Source organism: Brachyhypopomus gauderio, chromosome 7 (assembly GCF_052324685.1).
Source record: "Brachyhypopomus gauderio isolate BG-103 chromosome 7, BGAUD_0.2, whole genome shotgun sequence".
Classification (NCBI taxonomy): domain Eukaryota; kingdom Metazoa; phylum Chordata; class Actinopteri; order Gymnotiformes; family Hypopomidae; genus Brachyhypopomus; species Brachyhypopomus gauderio.
This window is the reverse complement of record NC_135217.1, coordinates 12108360-12126391: the sequence shown is the minus strand read 5'-3', so window position 1 is coordinate 12126391 and position 18032 is coordinate 12108360. Positions and strand designations below refer to the sequence as shown.

The 18032-nt window shown below is 41.6% G+C and overlaps 1 protein-coding gene across 5 annotated transcripts in view; it reads right to left on the bottom strand.

Moving 5' to 3' along the window:
- Window positions 1-2992: 2992 nt before the first annotated feature.
- Window positions 2993-18032, bottom strand: part of sh3glb2b (SH3-domain GRB2-like endophilin B2b) — a 28692-nt gene continuing 13652 nt past the window's right edge. For 2 of the 5 annotated variants that reach the window (XM_077011768.1, XM_077011765.1), the window contains 6 exons: window positions 11049-11072; window positions 10765-10854; window positions 10234-10334; window positions 9463-9477; window positions 7353-7602; window positions 2993-4379 (listed from right to left, as the gene is read on the bottom strand). In XM_077011768.1, the coding sequence (XP_076867883.1) occupies window positions 4272-4379; window positions 7353-7602; window positions 9463-9477; window positions 10234-10334; window positions 10765-10854; window positions 11049-11072 (588 nt within the window). In that variant the 3' untranslated portion in view covers window positions 2993-4271. The remainder of the gene's footprint in view (window positions 4380-7352; window positions 7603-9462; window positions 9478-10233; window positions 10335-10764; window positions 10855-11048; window positions 11073-18032) is intronic. The other 3 variants (XM_077011769.1, XM_077011766.1, XM_077011767.1) reach the window with 2 other exon arrangements.

Below are 18032 nucleotides of genomic sequence, written 5' to 3'. Positions count from 1 at the left end.
CAGACTGCCACAGGAGGGATAAGTAACACACTGTGGTTTCAGACACCAGAATCTTTTTGAAACAAGCTGACAATGTTTCTCAGTTAGTGTCAATCAGAAAAAGTCGGCTGCTACGTGTCACTAGTTATGCAGTTACATTTAATATCTGCATATTACATGCTGTGCACGAATGTTAAAGAGGCAAAAACAACAGGCCTTTACAGCTAATGGTCTATTTGGACTAGACCACTAGTGGTAATTGAGACTATGAGTGGCTCAATGGCTACCTCAGTGGCATGTTTGTACAAGATTTTCTGTCTTGTACTGATCTGCTACTGAACTAGCAGGAGAACCAACATTTTAAGTGTATCTGCTTCTGCTTATTGTAATCACATTCCACACTACAGTTCTGAATTACAAGTCATGACTAGTCAGGAATGGGAAACCATGGGAGACTTGGTTGCTCTTGGTGTCTGTGACGCAGTGTTCCACTTATGTCTCTGGCTGTCTGGGAAGATCTATGTTCATAGGGTAGTCAGAATACAAATTTCAGAATCTTACCTCCACACCCACATGGGTGTTCTGGGTCTCACCTTTTGGCATTCTTTGTAAGTGGGTATTAACATTTTCCGAAAATGTCTTTAGTAATTTTGTGGGTCCCTAGACATTACATATTTAAGAACTATGTAGACGTGTTTGACAAATAAGGAAGGTTGACGTTGAAGGTGTAATGAACAATAGTACTTAGTGCTAATAGACATACGAAACAAAGAACACTCACAGGGATGTAGTCAAAGACTAACAAGGATGAAACCCAACATGCTCTCTTAAATACATAAATAACACATAACGTTAACAAGACAAGCAACAGGTGACACAAGTCACAGATGCTGACACACAAACGTAAACACACGCTGACACAGATGGACGTAAACAGACACAGACACACCTGAGGGAGGAGTCAGGGGCTGTACAATGACGGATACATTTTTAGCTAGAGGGGTTAATTATAGCACTTGTCCATGAACAAGTCAGCAGGCTATCAGAGAAAGCATGCAGGTAGTGGTATGTTTTTGGTCATGGAGTCAATAAAAGTTGGTGTGTTCATGTTAAGATACCGTAACTGTCAGATATATCTTAGGCAAGAGTTCTGTCAAATAAGTAACATATGGAGTTTATCACAAACAAATATTTTACTACTAACACACGTAAGCAGGGTCAGGGGGGAATTTCCCACTTTGGCTGAAACTAAACAAATGTTATTTAACAATAAAAACTGATAACAACAAATATGTGCGTCACTGGCATGCTCATCTCTGTCTCTGGCCTTTGAGGTACAACAATGCTTCTTTTGCATTACCAGTGGGAAATCTTCAGCTAACAAGTCAACTAACATTCCCAATTAAACAAACCAAATTTTTACAAAGGAGTAACTTTTTCCAAAGAAGGCCAACATATTGGTGATCCATCACAGTCAGTAAGGGCTGCATTTACGTGAGCCTCTACTTCACTGGCTTCAATGCAACTTTTAGTTTACTTTGGATGGAATAAACATAATTCTTGAAGAATTCATAATTCTTGAAGATACAATCAAGATACAAACTGCAATAATACAGCGTTACAACACTTCTGACTTTGCATGACAATAATAATTGCATGTTCTCCAATATATTGTTATGCATTATAACAAGAATGTATATCTGCAATGTTTTGAGGACTTCATGCTGACGATTGTCTGGTTATTTTAAAGCATGCAAAAGTTTGAATCCCAGGTGCTTTGGACTGATGTGTTTAGGTGATGGGTTGAAAGTGTTCATTTAAGCTCCATGACTCATGACCCAGTTTTCCATTCGTTTCCAAGCCTGTGCAAGTATGCTTCTTTGTAACTTCATAATGTTCTCAGCTAATTTGACTTTTCAATTGAAGAAAAACACAAATTGTTACATATAGACCTCCTATAAACCATTATTAAATTTGTCTTTACAAATAACTATTAATAAATATTCATTAGTATTTACTGTATCTCACATTTTGGTATCACTTAAAAATAAAAACTAATGTTTCTTTTACTGCCAATGTTTAAATTATATTTTGAGTTACAGGTAGTGCTACTCAGAAATACAAGTTTCAGTATATTTTTAAAGATAACTTAATCTTGACTGTGATCGGTCCTTGGTAGTCCCACCTCACAACAAGGAGATCACAATGGACAATGCAATTCACTGCAAAACATTGGGCAGAACACTCGCCAACAAAAGCAAAGGACTGCACAATACGTCAATCGAAGTTCAGTTATTGTTGATCATCTGAAGTTTGTAATTGCACCAGGACAGACTCAACTGCCTGCCTTCATGACTTCACAATGCATGCCTTCGGTTCAACATTACACAAAGATATTTAGACTTTTGATTCAAGTAAAGAATTTCTGTACTTACAGTACACAGTGTATATGAACACTTGAGAGATTGTTTGCAGTAAAAAAAATTTCACAAGGAGTACACAATTACCGTGTGTGTATATTTCACTGAACAAATTCTTTAAATCATTTATTAAAAACAGGGCACCGTGAATGTATTACACTGCTATTATGCCACAGTGTCACCTACTGTTCCACATATTAACACTAGCATGACAAACGCTATGAAAACTTTCGTCAGGTAACAATGTAGTACCCTCCAGCATCACACAATGTCAATAAAGGAGATTCCCAGTATATAGCCTTCTGAGACTCTCAATGTGTCCACACTCCTCAACTTACTATCAGACGTGACTACCTGGCCCAAGTGTGTTGGGAGCAGAAAGAAAACCAACATTAATAAGTGACTGTTTAGGGACTGGAAAATGGTCTAAGGAGCAACTAATTCTAGTGTCAGTCACAGACAAACAGATATAGTAATCACTTCTTTTTTAGCATCTCAACAGTAAATTTTGTGCAGTATATAAATATGGATTCAGGGTTTGGAAATCATGATGTCTCATGTGTATAGATATTTCAGTGTCACATAAAAGAATGTTTCAATAAAGCTATATTTATTGTGTTCAAGGATCATTCATTCAATATCCATTGCTTATTTTTGAAACAAGCATCGATTACACAGATGAATGCAAGAACAGTTAAAACAGGGTAGAGGAACTGTGTTTACAGGCAAATACCTGGAGAAAATATCACATATAATTGGACCCAAGTAATACTTACACACCTGTCTTGTAAATCACACAGCCAAATCTCTTGCCAAAGTTACATCCACACTGAATTCAAACAAAGAAACTCCTGCCATGAATTGTCAGAAAACCAAAATGTCAAGTTTTGTGCCACCATAAATCATATTCTAGGTTGAAGCAATGAAAAAAAAAAAAAAAAAAATCACACAAATGCACACAAACACCTCCAACGCCATCACCACAAACAACTCCATCACAACACCTAATGTGATCGTATCACCTACTCGTCTGCATAGGGACCAACTTGCAGGTGATGGTTATGTGAAAGGGGAAAAAAAGTTGCCGATGTCACTTAAAAAAACATTATGAAGTGCTGAGATATCAGACACATGCAGGTTTGCTTAATGGCTGCATTGAATGCTCAAATTCAACATCAAATTCAACCAGACTGAATCTAGTCTTGCAATAAATTCTGTCACCAGTGCAAATTCTCTGATTTGAGTTTATCTTTGTCTTTAAATCGATATATCCAGTTCTTTATTTTTTCAGCTCACCACTGTATTCCCTTTGTAGGTTTCTCTTGACTCTTGACAGTGATATTCATCAAAACACACAAACAACACAAAGACACAGGCCTATGTTTAACAGGATCTATTACATAAAACAGATTGGCAGTGGGGTACATCCTACACCAGAGAAATGTATGACAAAAGGAACACAAACAAAAATCTAAACGTAAGACTAATTAAGGAAATTATAGCCACCTGTCTGTGTAATGTATCGAGCTCTATGTTGTGCATTGGCAGGTGTCACAGACATCTTTTTAAACATTGCCATGAGACTTATTAGTGTCTCCAGTGAAAATGACTTACTTAGGGAGTAGCTAGATGTGTTGATTTTAATTAAAATTAAAAAAGAATCAAAGAACAATACAAAACAAAATCATTCATTAATCTCTCAAAGTGTTTCGGTCAGTGTGAATACTTGCTCATACACATCTTCCATTACATTCTTGCAATACGTCATCATACTTGTGCTCACCTCTGGGGAACCAGATTACAACAGGACTACAGGGTTAAACTCCATGGGCATCAGCATAATTTTGTATGTGTGTGTGTGTGTGTGTGTGTTTAGCTCAGAAGCTCCAGGTATGTGACCGGCACCTTGCCCTTCTGATTGCCCCTCTCCCCAATGAGCCAGTCTGGGTCCATACCTGGCACTGTATACACTGTGATGAGCTGAAAGGAGACAAAGAGGAAGAAAACAAATACACCGTCAGGTCTGATATGCATGCCTGTGAATTCAGGTTGGTAATTCTGTTAAAGGAATAGGTGGTGATTTAAACTTTTCACTTATCACAAATACACTCCTTCTTATGTACATTAGCCTCAAACCTAAAGTAGCAAGTGTCAGACACCAAACATTTTTGCACTTTTTTGTTGTTGTTGTTCTTCCTTCAATTCCACTGATGGTCAAGTGACTGGTGGCAAGATGGGAAATCTGCTATTAATAGGTGTCTCTGATATTGCATGAGGATGTGTACACTACAGTTAGGGTAATGTTTATTTAAAAGATAATGGTAATTACACAGATACCTAAATGCTTTTTAAGCTTTGTTTTAAAACCATATACATGCATCATATCCTTTTATGTCTATTTTTAGTAATGGCATATTAGAAATGTGTTCCAGATGAAAGCATTCCAGATGTGTAAACACATTCTAGATAAATACATGAGTCATACAGTGGCTTTATATAAACATCTCAATGTAATGTGCAAGGTCTAGGCAGGATGCTGGGACGAGTAATCATATAAACGCAGTCTATTTGTGTAAACAATGGCTATTAAAAATAGCAAACAACTAAAATGAAACACAGGACAGAACTGACTCACACAATATATACTTGACACAGAACGAGCACCGCGTGTAACACATTCGATTTTACGAGATGCGTGAACACATACACAAACAACTACACCCACAGAAAATACATATATAAGACATAGACAACGTATGCACAAGCCCAAGGGGAGGGGCCCTGCGCTGTAACGTGACAGACCCCCCCACCAGGGGCAAATCCTCCCGGAGTGCCCAGAGAAGCTGTGAAGCCCCAGACCCACACCGACGGGCAGGTCCAGGGCCGCAAGAATCACACGCATCCGGGAGGAGTCTACCACAAAACAGCTCAGCACATCCTCTCTAGGAAGACAGGGGAAAAAACGTTTGACAGGAACAGGACGTCACAAAAACATACACAGGCACGTTAAACATGAAACACACAAAACGGAAAAAGTGATTGGGTAGAAACACCGGGACACAACCATTAGCACAGTCACTAATGGAAGCATATTCCCCAGGCGCCCCGCTTGTAGCATGGCGGCAAGTGGAGAGAACACTCCTGGGGCTGCAGTGGGCATCGCCGGCGATGTCCCTCCGGATTCAGGGGTGGACCCTCCGGGATTCAGGGGTGGACCCTCCGGGATTCAGGGGTGGACCCTCCGGGATTCAGGGGTGGACCCTCCGGGATTCAGGGGTGGACCCTCCGGGATTCGCTTTGCTCCTCTGCGCTCTGGGAGGGCATGCGGCAGCATTAGGCGCAGTGGGAGCGCCTGCACTGAGCACTGCAGGAGTGCAGGATCTCCTCTTCCTCTGAGGAGAAGTAGCTCCTCATGCCGGTGCTATCTGGGGTGCTGCCCTCTGTGCAAAGAGGGACCTCCTCCTCCTGGAGGCTTTGCCCCTTGTGGCAGGACTTGGGAATGGTGGGAGCCTCTCCGCTTCTTTCAAACAAGCACTTCAAAAGGGGACAGGCTGGGAGTTCCACCCCGGAACATCACCGTCTCCGCAGAGTACCCAGACGGCGGTAGACTTACCTCCTACCCCTCGTAACACTCTGCGTTTTCTGAGTACAACGACGGAGGGGGACCGGCCTCTGTATCCAGCTCGTCCGTGCTGTCCGCAGAGCAGTGAGAGGGGGGCGGATCCTCCTCCCCAAATTTGTTCTCCGGAGAGGTAGGCTCCATCATTCCGGTGGCAAGCGTCATCACGCCCTCTGTGCCCTTAGGCAACTTGTCCAACAGGGAGGAGGAGACCCTCACTGACTGGCTAGGTTTGTTCTCCTCGCGGCTCATAGAACTTCTAGAGCCAACACCTTTTCCTTGGTTTCCTGAAGCAGACGCGCACATATCAGGTCTCCCTTGCACTTCAAGGCCATGTCCAGAGTGGCGCTGAGGTTCACGAGGGAAGGTGCGGGACGAGTAGTTATATAACAAACTGGAAGAATATATGCATTAATGGTCCATGTTTATCACTTCAGTTTTCAGACTTGTTGAAGCAAAATTGAAAAATGAGAAATTGGATGTAAAACACAATTATTTACTTTTTCATTTGGTAAAATAAATGAAAAATTGGATTTTATTAGTTTTTCATATTTTCAGGTGTTTCATTTTTGCACCTTAGAATATAAATTTTAGAAAGACGTGAGTCCTTATCCAAGTTTCTGATTTTCCGTATTTGTCTACTGTAATATGAAGTGGAACCATCGGAGACGCAGGTGCGGGGTGAACACCACATCTGCTTGTGATTTGTAGGTGTCACTTTATTTTCTGCTAGAGAGCATCATGATTAGCAGTTGAACCACAGACATATGTTCTTCCACAGCATTGCACTGCATTACAATGTTTATGGTTTACAGTAGTAAATACGACTTTTGTTTAACTATACTTTAAAGACATGCCTTTGGTAGGTGAAGATGGGTATCATTTCAAAGATGTGCTTGTTGGCATTTTGACATGGTTTTGACATAGCCATGCCGCTTTATTCTGAGTAAATAGAATGTGTCATCAAACCACACTAACAAGCATGTACGTGAATGAAAAAGGACCTAAATCAATAAAACTCCATCCATGCCTGAGTGACTGTCAGACACGCACACACATGCACACACCTAGCCACACACACACACACACACACACACACACACACACAGGCACACACACATAGCCACACACACACACAGCCACACACACACACAGCCACACACACACACAGCCACACACACACACAGCCACACACACACATAGCCACACATAGCCACACACACACACACACACACAGCCACACACACACACACACACACAGCCACACAGCCACACACACACACAGCCACACAGCCACACACACACACACACACACACACACACGGTTAGCCCACCTCATCAGCTAGCAGTGAAAGTTCGCTTGTGTCTGCTGCATCGTAGTCGTACAGGACCTTGGCCTTGCGCGTGCCTGTGGCAGGGGGCTTTACCTCCCCAATTTTCAGGGTGACAACGGGGTCGAGTGGCCCTGGGGAGGCAGAAGTACGGCTGGGTGGTGAGCCCCCGGGTGGAGCGGTTGTAGACTGGGGGGAGGAGCCCGGCACGATCGTTGACATGGAGGGGTTTCCAACAAAAGCGTTGGGGAACCTAGACGTTTCACAGAAAACCAATCAATGCATGTCATCTATTCAGCTGAAAAGAAATATTAAGACTGAACACAAAACATTGCATGCAAAATACCACACATCTAAATCTCCTTGCAGTGCAATTAAAACTGCAGTGGTTAAACCACTACTAAAGAATAGAAATCTTGATCACACAATTCTCAATAATTATTGACCTATATTTAACCTTCCTTTTCTTGGCAGAATCATTGAAAAAAGTTGTGTCAACTCAGTTGAATGATTATATTTAAGTAAACCAAATAAATTACACTTTTCAGTCTGGTTTCAGAGCCCTACACAACACTGAAACAGCACTAGTTAAGGTAGTAAATGACCTGAGTCGGAATAAAGATGCAGGCCAGCTCTCAGTCCTTTTTCTGCTGCTTTTGACATTGCTGATCATGAAATACCTCTTGATTAACTACAGAGCTGGGTAGGCCTTAGTGGCTTAGTCTTAGACTGGTTTAGATTGTATCTAAATGGGCGTAATTACTATGTTGCTCTCTCAGATCTTCAAACAGTAATCTACTGGTGATTCCTAAAAGCTGATTAAAGATTGGCGAGGGTGCTTTCAGCCACTCTCTTCCTGATGAGCTCAGAGACATTTCATCTTCAAGAGGAGTTACAGCTTCAAGAGGAGTCTCAAAACCTTCCTGTTTAGATCTGCATTTAGTTAAGAAACTCTAATGGTAAATGATTTGGTTATTTGATTACTTAATTACATTCTATGTCTGTTCTAATTATTTTAATAGTTTTGCCATCTTATTTATTTTTTACATTATTTTGTCTATTATTTTAATAATTTGTAATTTCATTATATTATTTTATGCTTGTTTCCTGTTTATCTTTGCTTTCTTTTAATGTTTTGTTTTATTTATTCTGTAAAGCACTTTGAGTTGCAGGTATGTATGAAAGGTGCTGTACACAAAGATTATTATTGTTGTTTTTGTTTGTTGTTTAAATAGGAATAATTGGATCTTAAATTTTAAAGCTTCACATCAGGCTTCCTCTATAGCAGTGGTTCTCAAACTTTTTCTATCATTCCCCACCTCAGAAGAAGGGAAAATTCCATGCCCCACGAACGAATCAAGTACCCGTCGCTGCAGAAGCAAAAGTCCAGTGGGTGGAGCTGGATCTTAGATCCAACTCCTCCCACCGTCCATAGTTTCTTTTCATTGGTTTAAATTCATCACATTTCAATTGGTCGTTAAGCTAACACGTGTCGCTTACGTTTTCCGACCAGGAAATATAAATACAATAAATTCTCCCTTAAGACTTTTACCGTTTAAAGATCAAAATGTTCTTTAAATGTTATTTAAGTAACACAATACACGTTTTTTTAAGTTTACAACGAAACGTAAAAGTGGACAGGAATAATGATCTGTGATTGCCAACATAATAAAGTACAGTAAATTTTTTTACCTTTAATAAAAAATAATTTTTACTAAAAATAATAATAAAATAAATAAATTGTTTGGAAAAATGCCCAGTACACTGAAAGTATAGAATGAGGGTGTTGTTACTGTCAGATTGTTATATACCCTAATAAGCCACTTTATTTGCTCCTGCCACCTTATTCGCCACGTAATAACGCAGACGTAATTTGTTGACGGGGGGGGGGGGGGGGGGGGGGGGGGGCGGGGGGGGGGGTGGCGAACGTGATTTGTTGACGGGAGGCGGCAGCAGCGAACGTTTTAAACATCCGGGACTTATGAAAACCGAACAGGCATTAAAACGACAGGCTTAAAAAGGTTCATTTCTTCCAATTGCTTGCGCCCCACCTGCAATACCCATGCGCCCCACTCTTTGAGAAAGCAAGAGCAAGAGGAAGGAAGTTACTCACGTATCATCATTTGCGCTGAAGGCCAGGGGAACAGGGAGAGAGGGGAAGTGGTTTCAATTGTCGCACAGCAAAAAATATGTCAGTGTGAAATTCTCCCATCTCATACCTTCCCAGAGCTAGCTAAGTTCTAGCTATTGCTCAACTGTTTTGTCCAACAAAAATCTCTAAACTCTCATCTCTAAACAAACACCCTCTGATGAATCATGGATATGGATGAATCATATTACATAATATTCCTAACAACTAGAGGAAATTGAGCCTATAATGATCTACAAAAAATTCTAAGATGAATTATACTCTGAAAGAATCATGGGTAATATTCAAAGGCACCTATTCAAGAACTGGCACCCGTTCAAGACCTTCAGTGAAAGATGGAGATTCCATCTTTGCGCAGACATTCCGGGGTTGCACTCTTACCACGGACACCTCCACGGCAACCACAAGCTGGTGTGTTAGAAGCTCTGCTCTGCCATCTTCTGACCTTTACAGTAGTAAACTTAAACTGTTCATCTATATTTAAACAACTACCTCAAGAAATGCCTAGTTTTTTCTATGGCAAGTCATATTTCTTATTTTCTCATTTTTTTTTTTTTTTTTCAAAAATAATATATTTTATAAGTTCTGTAATCAACATGGCCCCAACTTGTATCCTGACTCAACCATTTTGTAGTTTAGCAGTCTGCAGCAAAACTGCTACGTTGCGTAAAGGAGATGGGTTGTTTTCTCCAGTGGATTGTCCTGCCCTGCCTCTCATAGTGGGATGACACTCACCTGCTGAGCTCCTTCTGCAGATCCTGCATGTGCACAGCACACTGGGCAAAGTAGGCCACCTGGGCCTGCACAAACTCATGCAGACAACGCAGGTGATTCACCTGAGGGGGGGAGACACAGAGAGAGAAACCAATAAGAAAAAAAAGAGTAACGAGACAGGTTGGGGGAATTGGATGTAGAAATAAAAGGTCATGTCTGTAAACTGTTCTGTAAATCTTTCAGAACTAATAACCACAAAATCCCACACACAACATATATTAATGAAAGATCTCACATGACGTAGCATATGATATCAGCAACTGACCGAAATTACACTGGGTTGGTTATTTAATGAAAGGAAAGCTAGTTTCCAAGAAAGTAGTATTGTAGGCAAGTAATCAAAATCTAAAGCACATAAAAACACCAGTTGGAATGGAAAGTCCCAAAGCAGGTGAGATACAACAAGTCAATATTGACTAAAAGTCATTGTGGCCATTACGGTTTCCATTGCGTTTTGTGTTATGGACACGAAGGTGTAAAAATGCAGCTTACATGAGTACTGCTGATGCCTTCCAGAAGGAGGCGGGTAACCTCGGACTGTCTGTCAAAATCTGTCTGAGCCACTCGCAGTTCTTGCTCGGCCTGATGTGCGCGCATACACACATGCACGAACATGTACATAAACACACAGACAATACATCCACAATACACTTCCTTATTTTATAAACCAATGTCTTTTTTTATATTAATGAAACAATAATAAGATCCTGTGTAATCCTTTACACTTGGAAAAAGCGAATGAACTCTATATTTCCCCTCGTTTCCAGCATACTCACTTTTTCCACCTCTTCACTCCACAGCTGGTCACACGCAGCACAACAGACAAGAGAGGAGACATTAGCTATTCAGCACCATGGCTATAATGTCACATTAGAAGAAGAAACCAGTAGCAGGAGCTCACAACAGAGACGCTACACTTTCGGGAGATCAGCAGCGTGGCAAGAGAACAACTACTAACTTGTTAACCAGAGATGCAGGTTGCCTGTTGCCCCTTTCACTCCTTTGTGGGGTTTAACAGATGCTTGAGGGACAATACATTCCTTAGAGGGGCAACCTTTTGAACAGTGATGATAGGTGTGTTGCTGAAGCTCTACACCAGGGGTTTCCAACTGGTTCTGCCACAAGGACCATAATTCAGACTAAGCTGTAGCCTGCAGCCCACTGGGTGTCAATGTGTGAGTGAGAATAGTTTAGATTTTTTAATACAATAATTTTCAAAAAGCATTTTCAGTAGGCTAGTTAAACTGGATAGCATGTCACGGACCAACACCATTGCTGCCGAGGACCACCGGTTGAAATCCCCTGCTGAAATCCCCCATCATTTGCAGACAGTTCAATATATTGCTCTGTGCGCTGATGCAATGGCTTCAAAGTCAAGGCCCAAAGAAAAGCAAAATTGTTTTGTTTTTGTAATACGACCAACTCTGCCCGTTTTGCAGCTGTCGCAGGTAAAACGTTTTTAGCTAGCTAGCTTGTTAGTTAGTCGGCTATTTAGTGAGCTAACCACGCTGTCAGCTAGCTAGTTTAAGTCTTTTATATGTCGCGTTACATCCATTACAAACATTTTATAACCCACACGTTTTGCGCAATAAGATTAATTCTTAATTTTGTGGCTATTGAAGGTCGGTAAACAAGAATAAACTTACAGCAGCTAGACAGTTTTTCTTAATGAGTTGGTGTTAACGTTCTCTGAAGCATAATAACCCCCCCCCCCCCCCCCCCCCCCCCAATATTTTTTACATTTCTAGGATGTATTCTGAAAATATGCATTTTGTTGCAATGCACATAAGTTTAAAGCATATCTTTTAGTTAAGTGATATGGCAAGTTTCTGTGCATCATAGCTTTGCACAGTTTTGTATCCATTTACAGGGTTGCCAACTTTTCAAAATCACTTGGAGTGAGATTTGATTGGGGGGCGGGGGGAGGGGTTGTATATGTGTCAAATGGACACATTAATTATTATATGGTTATATGTTTCCTCTATGCTGCGCCAGAGTGATTGGCGCCAGAGTGAACTAGTAACTGTCACGGTCACAGCTCCGGACCCTTCCCTGTAGGCGTGCCGCTATGTCGTCTGCGTGTCGTTATGTCCATATTTGTAGTTCCGTGGGTGTGGGTCGTTTGTCAGCGTGTTCGTAGTCGCACCTGTGCCTTGTCTCGAGATCATGAGGGTCTGTGTTAATCACCTATTTAATGTGCGTTCGCGCAGTGTCTTGTGCTCGTCTTTGTCTAAAGTTTCGTGTCTGCGCGCGTGTTGTTTGTGGCTGCTCGCGCTCCACCCGGAGCTTTCACGTGTTTGTTTGAATAAACGTTCCATGTTCACCGATAATGTCGTGGTGCCTGCCTCCTACACCCGCTGTTACAGAAAGACGAGCCGTACAGATGCCCGGATACGCCAAGCATGCACCAAAGGGGAAGAAGAAAAGCCGGCGTCACCACGGCTCTTCCCCGGTGCGGCGTCGCGAAGCCCCCGTCACCGAGCAGACCATGAAGCAGGACCAGGCTGCACATACATGCTCTGCGCGGCTCGGGAAACAGTGGACGCAGAGACGGCGGAACACTTCCGCCAATCCGCGGTATGCGTGTGGAAGGAGAGACACCCCCACGCGTCCGTGGAACTGCCACCCAGGGCTGTGGGCAGCTGTGAGTTGGAGGAGAGGAGCGCACCGCTCCTGGTCTTCCCCGAGGAGGAGGAGGAGACCAGTGAGCCGTTTATGTTAGGTGTAGGCGCCTCTGCCCTCACCCCCCCCGAATTTGAGTTCGGGAGTGACGAATCCAGAGAGGAGAGCACTCCCTCCTCTGTATGTTCGGACGAGGAGAAAGAGACCAGTCCCACACCGCCGGTCCACCTAACCCCAGAGAGAAGACAACGCCTCGATGGGCTCAGCGGACACCGTGCTAAAGGAGAAGGGGTGTCTGCTGGGCAGAGAAGTCTCTTGTGCCCCGTCAGATGGAGGCAGCATGAGCTGGGCACACTATCCCGCCTCAGAGGAGTCCATGTCACTGGACCAGAGCGTCTCGGATGAAGAGGAGCCGATGGAGACGTCGAGGGCTGAAGCCCCGGTGATCCCGGCAGCTCGTGTGGGTCGTGTCGTTATGTCCATATTTGTAGTTCCGTGGGTGTGGGTCGTTTGTCAGCGTGTTCATAGTCGCACCTGTGCCTTGTCTCGAGATCACGAGGGTCTGTGTTAATCACCTATTTAATGTGCGTTCGCGCAGTGTCTTGTGCTCGTCTTTGTCTAAAGTTTCGTGTCAGCGCGAGTGTTGTTTGTGGGTGCTCGCGCTCCACCCGGAGCTTTCACGTGTTTGTTTGAATACACCCCAATCGAAATTTGTCCTCCGCTTTTAACCCATCTGTGCAGTCAGAACACACACACACGCACTAGTGATTACTAGGGGGCTGTGGATCACACATACCCAGAGCGGTGGGCAGCCCTAGCCCTAGCCCGGGGAGCAGTTGGGGTTAGGTGCCTTGCTCAAGGGCACCTCAGTCATGGCCTGTCTGGGAATCGAACCCACGACCCTCCGGTCACAAGACCAGTTCCCTAACCGCCAGGACATGACTGCCCCATATGGACCCCTCTGATAAAGCCTTGGTCACCCTTTGGCCGCCCCTTGAAAAAATATCTAGCTGTGCCACTGGATCAGAGATAAATAGACTAGATTTTTTTTCAGTGTGAGAAATCGGATGAATGGCGTGTGAAGACAGTCAAATGTGTGTGTCTCACGCTCATTGCATGAGAGTTGGCAACAGAGGTGGGACCAAGTCAGTGTTTTGCAAGTCTCGAGTAAGTCCAAGTCTTTATCCTCAAGTCCCGAGTCAAGTCTCAAGCAAAGACAGTCAACTCAAGTCAAGTCTCGAGTCAAGACAGGTAACCGTCAAGTCAAGTCCCAAGTCTGAAACTTGGAATTTCAAGTCCTTTCGAGTCTTTTTTTTTTTTTTACAGGCACCAACGCTTTACGAATGCTACGCTGATGCGTTTCTTTACTCGTTTTGTTGGTGTCCGCCAGCCAAAAGATGACAGATCATTTACATTTTATCTTCTCTTAATTACATAAATGTACTTAAACAAGAATGTTTCGTTACATCATTTTACACGAAAATAGCAAGCTTCATCGAAAGCAAGATGCTGTCATTACGAATGGTTATTCTAAACATTTGGATAAAATGTTTAAATATAGACTAATAAAAGGTTAGGGTTATTTTTTCATTGTTTTCTGTTATTGTGGGGTCACGGTGTAGGCTACTATTGTTACCCGGAGATTCAGTGGGGTCACATATTCTGATGGCTGCCGTCAGAATTGGTGACCCCAGTTAAAAAGGCTCACCTGTACATCCCATTCATGATTTCTTTGTTGGCTGCAATGGTGAGGGGATGGTAAATCTTGTTTAAGTACATTTATGTAATTAAGAGACGATAAATGTAAATATAAACATCTGTCATATTTTGGCTCGTGGACACCAACAAAACGAGTAAAGAAAGTGCATCAGTGTAGTTTACGTAGCATTCGTAAAGCGTTTGTGCCTCTGAACAGAAACTGTGAAATAGCGCCCCCTGTGGTCACAAAACTCGACCGGTCTGTGTCAGAAGGACGGAAATGAAATTAATGGGGCGCACTTTATAAATATTAATATGCGTTTTAAAATTTAGATTTGGGGTAAAAAAAAATCAAGTCTTTACAAGTAAACAGATTCAAGTCCAATTCAAGTCCCAAGTTATTGGTGTAAAAGTCCAAGTCAAGTCTAAGTCTCTGAATATTTTTTCAAGTCAAGTCAAAAGTCTTAATATTAATGACTCGAGTCTGACTCGAGTCCAAGTCATGTGACTCGAGTCCCCACCTCTGGTTGGCAACCCTGCATTTACCCTTAATATACTAATTGGGACATATTTATGGTTTCCTCGACACCAAAGGTTTTGACATGACATAATACATTGAGTACAATGTGATATGAAAAAGCAGTACAGAATATCATGCATCTAATATTTATTTTGTTTTACTTTCTTCAGAAAGACTGACATTATTGAGAAGGAAGTCAACTGTATATTAGTGTTGTGTGGTTCGCGAATGATTCGTTCAAATGAATGTACTGAATCGAATCACTTCCTCAGCTGATTCGCTCCTTTCTCAGTTCAGTAGTTGAGCTTAGCAGCGACCGTGCAAGCAGGCAGGGGAACTGCTGTGTGGTCTGTGAATCACCGAATCACCCACGAATCTAGAGGCGGAGACTCGCACTGCGAAGGAATTGTGCGTGCTCAATGATTCATTCACTGAACTGAGGGCTCTCGTTCATTCTCTGATTCGTTCGCTGAACTGAGGGTTCTCGTTCACTCTTTGATTCGTTCGCTGAACTGAGGGTTCTCGTTCACTCTCTGATTCGTTCGCTGAACTGAGGGCTCTCGTTCATTCTCTGATTCGTTCACTGAACTGAGGGCTCTCGTTTATTCTCTGATTCGTTCGATGAATGTACTGTCACTGTGATTCACATTCGCGCTGCCACCCAGAGAACTATTGGGACATGATTCACATTTGCGCTGCCACTCACATTTTCTTTTTGATTGCATATTTAAGTTGATATTTTCTTCTGAATGTACAGTTTTTATCTTAATTTTGCTCTTAATTTAATATTTATTTTGCACTCAAAGTTGTAGGTTAGTTAATACTTATTTTTTGTATTATGTTACAGTGATCCCGCGCCACTTCGTGCATCAGCTTTTGCAAATTCACTCATTTGTAAGATATTAATGGGGAAAAATAATTTGCGGATCTTCGCTTTTTTGTCGGTTGTCTGCGAATTCCGATCGGCAGAAAAAATTATTTTTTTACATGGCAAAATCCCAAAATGTATAAAATATATTATAAGTATGAATTTTGACAATAAAGGAATGTTATAAATAATAAAATAATATGAATTACAGTAAATAGTGCATATTTACTCTCGGACACGAGAACCAGCATCACTTGCCTGAGACGATACTCGCCTACATGAAATTGTAAACAACACGACTGGTTGCTCGCTGGACAAGCACACATGCAGAGAACAGTGTGGAAATGGTTATTAAGGGAATGTGAAAGGTTTATGTAACGTAAAGGTGTGGAGAGAGTTTATAAAGCCTTAATATAGTGTACAAATACTTAAATAAATATACTGTTTCTACTTTGCGGATTTTTGGTTATTGCGGGTGGTTCTGGAATCTCCAGAATGTGATAAACAACGAATTACTGTATTTGTAATGTGATTTATATTTCCTATAATAAACCCAACATTTAGTTGCATATTTTTTATTTATAAATTTTTTACAACACTCTCGTCTCCTGGTCCCTGAGGCCGTGAACTAAACTGAAACATGAACCGTTCAGCCGTGTATCAGTTAGGTGGGTTGGAGTCCTGCCAAGCACTGAACGATTCGGTGAATGAATCTTTTGAACAAATCTTTTTAGTGAACTGATTCTAATGATTCAGTTAATCTAAAAGAACTACTGTGCCCATCACTACTGTATATGCAGTCAACTGTATTATACGGTGGCCCTGAAAGCTCATCGCACTGCAAAGGAAAAATGCTCTGCAAATATGCAAAGCAAATTCATCAAAATGACTACAAATGACTACTGAGCTTACAAATTTCTGCTCACGTGGACATTCATGTTATTTAAAAAAAAAAGTAGCTATACCTGAAATGCTAATTCATTATGCATGTGCTTATGTTTTGGTTTTTCCATGTATTCTCCTGCCACGCCCCCGTCATTTGTAACTCCGCCCCACCATCATTGTTTCCTCGCTGTGTCTTGTTTTGTTCCTCGTTCAGTCTGTGTATTTAATCCCTGTGTTTGGTCATTTGCTTTGTTGGTTATTGTATGTACCTATGCTTAGTGTTTATGACTTCACGTATGTAGATGTTTGTCATGCTTAATGTTTTTCTACATCTTGTTAGTGTTCTTTGGGTATTTTCCATTAGAAAATTTCCAACTTTCCATTGACTTGTTTATGTTAGTAGTGATTGTTAGTCTATTAATAAATTACCATTACTTTTGGACTTGAATCCAGCCTCCAACTTCCAAACATTACATTATTAAAGACTTAATGGTGTATAAAAGGGTGAAGATGATCATAACACAAAAGCAATCTGCTGTTGTGACTCATGAACATGTTTGAAATTAATATAGCAATCACCTTACTTTCGAGTAAGGTGATTTACTTTTTTTCTTCAGTTTTTGTGGTTTGCCCAAAAGCATGTTGCGTTTTGAGAAGTTGCAACATCTCAAACCGCAACATGGGGCAGGGGATTCAAACGAATGAGAAAAACATCCAAATAATAGCTAGCTAACTAATAAGTTGTCAGAACTTTAAATTTATTCTTTATTTAATTAATTCAATTTATTTAATCCAGTATGTTCAGTTTGGGTTAGTTATAAGAGCGGGCTGATACAACATTTAAAATTTGTGGGTCACCACAACAGTAAAATAACTTATACTGTTGTAAGATAAAAAAATATTTTAAAGTACTGGATACAGGCCATCTGAACTACTTTTTTTAGTGTGGTTTCGGTGCCATTGAATTACCAAGGCCTCGGAAATCAGCATTGCACAACAGGCAGTCATCAAAGAGGTTCAGGATTATGTACCAAATGATGCATCACACAGGAAAACTAGAACAGTAAACCCACATCTTCAACAATTAGGCTAGTAATCATACATATTCTGGAATCCAACAAGAACAAGAATAGTCTAGGGAGAGCACACTCCCTTCACTAGCCTGTG